At 49.3% G+C, this 8009-nt stretch overlaps 1 protein-coding gene across 2 annotated transcripts in view; it reads right to left on the reverse strand.

Annotated features, from left to right (window-relative positions):
• CLMP (CXADR like cell adhesion molecule) overlaps positions 1–6143 on the reverse strand; it is a 109089-nt gene extending 102946 nt beyond the window's left edge. Inside the window, exons 1-2 of one of the 2 annotated variants that reach the window (XM_082627733.1) lie at positions 6029–6143; positions 5102–5440 (exon numbers count right to left, since the gene is read on the reverse strand). In XM_082627733.1, coding sequence (XP_082483859.1) covers positions 5102–5129 — 28 coding nt within the window. In that variant the 5' untranslated portion in view covers positions 5130–5440; positions 6029–6143. Of the gene's footprint in view, positions 1–5101; positions 5441–5851; positions 5915–6028 lie in introns of those variants that run through there. The other variant, XM_082627732.1, reaches the window with a different exon arrangement.
• Positions 6144–8009: the final 1866 nt, after the last annotated feature.

Below are 8009 nucleotides of genomic sequence, written 5' to 3' on the forward strand. Positions count from 1 at the left end.
GTATAAGGAAACATAGAGATAAGCTGAGTCTAGTAAGCTCATTTCACAGAGAAAGAAATTGAGGCTCAGAATAGTAATGACTTGCCCAGAATAACCCAGCAAAATTATGAAGGAGCTAGAGCTATTGATTTCCCATTCTATTCCTTGTAGGCACATCTACATCTTTAGGACTTTGGGTATAATCTCTTCTTCCCGAATATACCAGACATTATACAAGGCACTGCAGAAGTTTCCAGGATTTCTAGTTATGATGGCTAAACTGAAATGTTATGACATCGGCCCTATTTTTCAGACAATTTCTCAACATAAAACCAATGGCAATTATTCAGCACCGACTACATTCAACTGAAGCATCTGAAGAGCAACTGTGATCTTGGAGCTTAACTACATGAGCTGAAAAGGAGGAAGAGAGATTTTCCACTTCAAGAATGTGTGATAGGACAGATTATGGAGTTAGGGGGTCTTGTCTTGGCCCTTCTACTAAGCTACCTGTTTAACTTTAGCCAAATCTCTCTGAACTTTGGTTCTTTCTTCATCATAAAAGAAGGGGTAGGTTTAGATCAAGGATTTAATTGGGTTCCAAGGAACGGTATCAGGAGGTCAATGAACCCCTAGAAGTTATAGGAAAACTTGATGTGTATGTGTCTTTTTCTAAGAAGTGGATTCAGGGTTTTCACTGGATTCTCAGAGGGGTCTGGGATTCAAAATTTTAAGAACCACTGATTTAGATAGTGTCTTAGCTTTTTCCCATGTCTGCTAATCTTTGATTCTACCTTTTAAAAATGCCTGTCTAGTTCATCATCATTAGGTACATTTATGAAATATACTCATGTGTACTTTGCTCAGCTGAGCAAAAGATAAAAATTGAATGAGACAAGATATGAGCCTATCTGGAATGTATTTATATTATAACCATCACCATTAATATGGGAAGACGAGGGAAGGACATGGAATCCTACTGAGACCCGTCATTAAACCACAGGCCAGTGGACCAAGCATTCAAGCACTCCTCAAACTCATTTTTTTGGAAACAAGGCTACTTCCCCATCCTGGCAAAAGTTTCGATGAATTCTATAGTTAATGTCTGGTACTAACGTACTTGATATATTAAGTTCGTATAACAAATGTATTATCTGGTCCTCCTTGTCCATGTAATGTTCTATGTATAACTTTTTTAAAAACAGTACTCATTGTGTTTGCATTAATGGACAAGGCAGCACAAAAGCAAACAGTTAAAACTGGGTTCCTCGCAATTGTGTTGTTCCACAGTCAAAGGGTAATAATACTCCAGATCTTTCACCTCTCTTGACCTTAAATGTTCCAAATGTTTCAAATACCCAATTATTTTAACAGATACTTCGCAAGCTTTTAGTTTCTGCTAGGTACTAAAAGTGGTACCCAGATGAATGAGGCATGGGCCTTACACTCTAACTGGAGTGTTAGGTAAGTATTCAGATCGCTGTAATACAAAGTAGCATAATAGAACGGCTACTGGGATTCAAAGGAAGGAAAAGAGTATATTCTGTTGGTGAAACCATGGACAGGTGTATGGAGGAAGTGGTATTTGAGGTGAGACTTGGAGAGTGAACATGATTTTGATCTAGAGTCAACAATCTGTAAGGGTGGAGAGTAAGAGGGCATTTTTGGTGGAGGGATTATCATAAACAAAAGCATAGAGCCAGAAAGAAGCATGGGGTGTGGTTTGAGTACGGGAAGTAATCCAGGTTTCTTGGAGAGTTGTTGGGGGGTGAGTTGTGAATGATATTGTGTAAAATCTTTAATATGAGAATGAAGTGTTTATACTTGACATTATAGGCAACGGAGACTACTAAAAGTTTATGGAAGAGCAGAATAACATCACGGAATCAGAGAGAACGTGAATTCAAAATCCCTCCACCCCCATTCTGCAGTCAAGGAACCCAGAGAGCTTGCCAGATTCCTAATCCAAATTCTTTGCCTTATACCAGCTGTTTCACGAGGTTACTCGGGTAGCAGTATGTAGGAAGGGAAGACAGCTTGGGCAGGAGACCACGTGGCAGCTATTACAGAAGTCTAGGAAGAAGTTCAGGTAGGATAATGAGACCTGAGCAACAGGGGAAGGGGAGAGGTGGTGGTCAGAGGAGGGGCTGGGGGAACCCATGAAGTCCCCCTTATTTCTCCTCCGTGGGGCTCAGAGCATTCCTTTTCATTCACATCAGAAAGGCAGGACATTTGATTTCACTCACTGGCAGGTCCAGAAAGCAAGGAGTCAACTGGCCCAACCTTGTTCAGACTATGAACCCTTAGCCCTCCTGACTCCCCTTCAATCTGTGCTTTCTCTAGAAAAAAGAGGCCAGAAGTCACACTAGCAGTAGCCAGAAGCCACCCGGGATCTGTTCCTTTCATGGAGCAGGAGATGATTTTAGGATTCAGGCAACGCTGAGGGCTTTCTTTCTGGCTTTCCTAAAGAGTGCCCGCCCAGGCATCCCAGGGCTCAAAACCACTTTGCAAATAAGGCTAATCCAGCCCACAGGAGTGGTTCCCCAGGGGCTGCTGACCCATGCAGGGATTTCAGTTCCTTCAGTGTTGCTCCCCTCAAATGCTGGTCTCTGGCTCTCCAACCTCATCTCAGGTTTCCTGCCCTGTCCCTTGTCCTGACTCTTCAACTCATCTCCTCTGTGACTTCTCACTTGAACAGTTTATTCATTTCAGAGCTGGGATGTCATGTGTATGGGTACATCTGACAAGGGCATTGATGTGGCAAAAGCTTAATAGTAGGTGAACATCCTATTATTAGGTGAATAGTAGATGAACATCCAGTTATGGAGAATTTCTAAGTCAGTGGTCCACTTTTTCTCTTCTACATGGCATTTGGTTTTGTAACAATTTTATAAAGACAGAACCCTCCCCAAAAAGATATCATGAGAGACAACTTGTATGAGAAAGACATCAACCCAACAGATGATATTCTCACCAGAGGAATGATACACATAGTAGGCACTCAATAAAAAATGGCTAAGGAACCAATGACATCTTTTGATCCATGTCTTGGTCTGTTCCTCTTTCTCATGAACTAAGACATTGACCATCATCAAAGCCAGCTGATTTCAACTGACCATGCAGGCCAAAGTCACTTTCCACCAGAAACTGTGCCCAAATGGGGCTGGTGTAGAGCAGATGCTCAAACACTCTTAGTTTTGTTTCCCTTTCCCAGACTCCTCCCACGGGGCAGGATCTCGCTGACATCTCCTGCTCCATGAATAGGACTGAACTGGATCTCAATGCAGAGAACATCTTTAAGAGTCCTTCTGTGGTGCCGGAAGACTATACATGGCGGTTTAGCAAGCAAACAACCTGCATTCAAATCTTATCTCTGCTAACTAGGAGCTTACAGCTTTGAGCAAGTTACCTGACCTCTTTACATCTTATTCTCTTCACCTGTAAAATCGGGGTAGTAATAGTGGGTGGTCAGTAGGGTTGGCGTGAAGAATAAATGAGTTAACAAGATAGCCCATATAACATGCTCAGCATAATAAGTAATCAATGAGTTCCAGCTGCTTTTAATAAGGCTGCTCTGACGTTTGAGCCTACTGACATCGGGTGGTTGGTAGCTTAGGGGTAGAGGCCAGTAAAGGTGCCATCCAGATATGCCAGCTGTGCTCAGGAGCAGTACTGCAATACTTGGCTGGTATTTAAAAGAGCTTAGAAAATCGTGGCTCCTCACCTGCCCTACTTGAGCAATAGTTTAGGTTAATCCACCTCTTTTATTCCTCTAATCTGGGTGAAGAGTTATTGTTGGCCTGAGGCTGGCTTAGGCAGGCATGCATATGGCCTAGTTGGTTTGTAAGGTTTCAAAAAGAGAGACAGAGAGCTCTAGACATCTAATTCGGAGGGAGTTTTTAGTGCCTCTTCACTTTTGTTTGGGGGCTTTTCTATCCATTAGGTCCCTGACAAACTCCTGGTGTTTAAGGCTGTCAGAGCCAAAAGGGACTTAGGAACCATCTCATTTGCTTGTTCTGGAGTGAAGGGAACTGAAGGCCTGGTAGTGGGTAAGTGGTCCAAGATCACCCAGCGAGTCAGTTCAAAACCGGGACCAGTTCTCACCTGGCCTGGTCTCCAGGGCAGCGCTCACTTTACCACACCTGCTGGCTCTTTGGTTTTCTGAACTCAGGCTCACATTTGGTCCTGGCTCTAGGTGTAGCCCACGTTTCCCTGGTGCCTATCACGACTTTTCTTCAGCTCCCCAGTAGGGCTTCCCTGCCCTGGTGCATCTCCTTCCTGTCAGCTCTTGCCCACACATCCTTGATGGGCACTGTCCTGCGCTACCCTGTAAACTTGCCTGCTTCCAGCCCGGGTGAGTCTATGCCTTAGGGCCTCTGAGGCCTCAGGAGTCCTGCCTGGGTGACACCCAGAAGGGACACGCAGGGCAGCACTTCTCTTGGCCCCAGAACCTGTTTCCCTCTATGCCATCCTCCGCTCCGTTTTTCTCTGTCTTCATCAGTCTCTCTCAGTCTTGCTGTTCTGCCTCACATCCCTCCTCCTCTTTCCTCTCTCCCTCCCAGCCCTTTCCCTTCCCCTCTTCATCCCTCCCAGTCTGTCCACACCTTCCTGGTCCTCCTGGTGCTCTGCCCTTTCCCCTCTCCGGCTTTCCTCTCCCCCTCTCTTCTCCCACTCCGTTTCCCTTACCCTCCAACACATCTGTTTCTAATCTGCGCCCTCCAGGCGCCTGTTTGAAACGAAAAAGCTCCCCCCACCCTCAGGAACCTGGCACAAAAATTCCTGAATAATACCTTCCCTCCCCCAATTCTCCAGTTTCCCCAGATACTCCTGAAACTAAACACCACCCCCAAAAGCACCAGCCACACCAAGCGGTTCTCGGCGAAACTCAACCAGGAAACACCCCAACGCCCAAGGCTGCTCCAGGGCCCAGATGTGCGAGACATTTTCGATGGCCGACTGGGCGGCCCTCCGCTGCCAGATGTGTTCCTCCCTGGCCGGGAGGCAGGGACACAGGCGTCCGGCTCACTCCGGGGGCCGCGGGGACAACCGTTCGGAGCCCGTGTCGCGGCCCGGGTGCGGGACAATGTGTGCTCGGGGCCACCCGCCCTCCCCAGGCACTCACCTAGCCCGAGCAGGACGAGGAGGATCATCCCGATCCCCGGGCGCGGGCTCCTCCCCGCTCAGCCGCTGCTTGGCTCCGGGGCGGGCGGGCTCAGCCGACGGACCTCGGGCGAGCTAGGCGCGGCGCCTCGGGGTGCGCGCGGGGCGGCTGCAGCCATGTGCCGGCGCGGGAGCGGCCCCACGCCTCGCGCCCTGCGCCCAGCTCCGGGATCCCCGCAACAGGCGCAGAAGGGCTTCCAGCGCTCGTCCCGCCAGCTGGCACTCGGACGGGAGCGGGGACCCGGGTCAGCGAGGAAAAGGCGAGGCAGAAAGACCCTACCGCTTCGTGGAACACTTTTCCCTGTTTGGAAAGAAAAAGGAGTGAAGAAAGCGGCGGGGGGGGGAATAGAGTGAGCTGGAACCACATGGTTGCCTCCCACCGGCAGCCCCTCCCTCCCTCCCTCGCTCGCTCGCTCGCTCGCTCGCTCCCTGCTCCCTCCCTCCCAGCGCTTGGGGCGCGCGGAGCGCCGGCCGGGCAGCCGCGGGGATCGGGCCCGCGGGGCGCCGCCGCCGGCGGGAGGGAGGAGAGGGGATGCGGCCGCTCGGAGGCCGGTGGTCGCGCCCGGCGCTCGGTGTGGGGTCGACCCTGTAGGAGAGAGCCGAGGACACTTGGCCACGAGCGAGGATGAGGCCTTGTCAGCCTCCTCGGTCTCCGTCCTCACTTGATCTTCTCCCCACTTCTCTCTCGCATCCTTTGCTCGCTCACACACACCCTGCTTCCGCCCAGATCTGCGCTTTCTCCTCTTCCATCTCCTCTCTCCATTTCTCTCGCGTCTGCATTATCCTCGCCTCTCCTCTCTCACCTCCTCCCTCCTCTCCTTTCCTTCCTCTTTTCTCCTCTCCTCCGCCCTCTCTGCCACGTTTAGTCGGGGTGAAACTCCAGATCCACCGTGCAGACAGCCCAGCCTGAAAGTGACAGTCGGGACTGTCAAGCAACGGGTCTGGTCGGGCGCTCCTGACTTCACGGCCTGTTTGGGCTCCACAGCCTTTCCGTCGGCCTTTCGCCCTCGCTGTTTCTCCCTCGGCGGTAATCACAGCAGCCCGCGCTCGGATCCGGCCGAGCTAAGCGAGCCATCCCCCCACCCCCGGCGGAGTGGGGTTCACAACTCTGTGGAAAGGAGTCCGTTAGGAAGCCCTGGAGCTGACCTCCCTGCACGTGGCCCTGGACAAAACAGGCATCACCTCCTTTCAGAAAAGAAGGCAGAGGGCACGGATTCCCTCCTCCGTGCGAGGGACCCCGCCAATGAGGCCCGCGGAGGGCCGCCCGCGAGCTCCCGGGTCGGCGCCTGGGGTTGTGTCTACCAGGACCCTGCTGCTCGGCGGTGGCGGGAGGGGACTAGAGAAGGAAAGGGCAGCGACGGCCACGCTCAGGTCTCAACTGTCCTGAGGCCCCGAGAAAGCCTGGACCTGCACTCTCTGGTGCCCGGGCTCTGGACGTCCCTGGAGCAGGGGCTGCTGCTTCAGCCAGACGGAGGCACGACCTGACCCGTGCCCGCGAGGGGAGCTGGGGCCAGCCTTCAGCGGCGAGGCAGGCTGCTCCATCACACTTTCAAGCCCGTTTGCACAGTCCTCGCTCCAAGGGCCTTAGATGCCGGAGCTGTACGGTCCTTTCTAATTAGCTAGTCTTTTCCGGTGTAATGAAACCGACCCCATCTCATAAGTGAGGAAAGCACTGGCCTGGAGAGGTGATGGCACTCTCACCAGGTCCTTCAGAGGGGTAACAAAAGCAAGGGCTGCTCTTGGGGCTTTGGGATCAGCTGTGAGAGTCGCTTGAGAATTCTGGCATTTTTTCCCTCTCTCCTCGCCCCCCACCCTTTTTTCAATAGCTGTTTATTATGCATCTACTCTGTGCCAGATGCTTTCTTAGGTGTTGAGGACACAAAGTGAGTAGAACTTGGTTATTGACATTTCTTAAACATTTGGAACTAGTATATCTTGGCATCACCTATGGACCAGGAAGCATATTAATTATTTAATATTTATCGTTTTATTAATTCTTATGATAATGCTAAGGGATAGGCAGTTTTGATTCCATTTTAAAGATGAGGAAACTATAACCTAGAGAGGTTAAATATCATGCTCCAGATCACAAAATATTAAAACTCTTGTATTCCAATATTAATATCCTAATGTATTATTATTATTGAAAATAAAATATTTTAAGTCTCTGACTACTTTTTTCCATTTTATACTTCTTGTGTAATAGGAGAAATAGAAATATTCATAACTATAATTCACATATGAATGTGTTGAAAAAATGTTAATTCTCTTAAAGGTTGAGGAAGGTAGGAGGGAAACTGTACAGAGAAGGTGACTTTTTGTCATTTCTGTCTTAAATTTTTTTTTAATATTTTGATATATTTTCAGACTTAGAGAAAAGTTGCAAAAATAGTACAAAAAATCCTTGTATACACTTCTCCCCAGATTTCTACTTTTTATTTCTTTCTAAAAGAGATATTTTTGTAAAAGTTTTAAAGCCCCATCTCTACTCCTCCATCACTGGTGGCCTTTCTCATGAACCTGGTGACACCATGTATTGCATGAGGGCTGGTGTGCATGTGAAGACAGATGTATGCGGGTGTAAACAGACGTGTTTAAACCCACATTGCTCAGGCTGCAGATAACAAGACACCTTCAGCTCCAAGTTGTTAGTCAGTCACCAGCATAGGAAATGCCAATTTCATATGATTTTTGTTGAGATTGGGTCATAAACACTCAGTTTCCCCAGGTCTGAAGTCTTATAGCCAGTATATATTGGGCACAGACTCCTTGGGGAGAGTCCTTGGGTCTCTGGAGATGACTGTCCCTGAATCTGAAGCCCCCTTTCTGTTACCAGGCATCTGTGAGCCAGAAGAGTACCCCAGAGCCCC

This window comes from Mesoplodon mirus (genome assembly GCF_964341445.2).
Source record: "Mesoplodon mirus genome assembly, chromosome: 7".
In the NCBI taxonomy this organism is placed as follows: Eukaryota; Metazoa; Chordata; class Mammalia; order Artiodactyla; family Ziphiidae; genus Mesoplodon; species Mesoplodon mirus.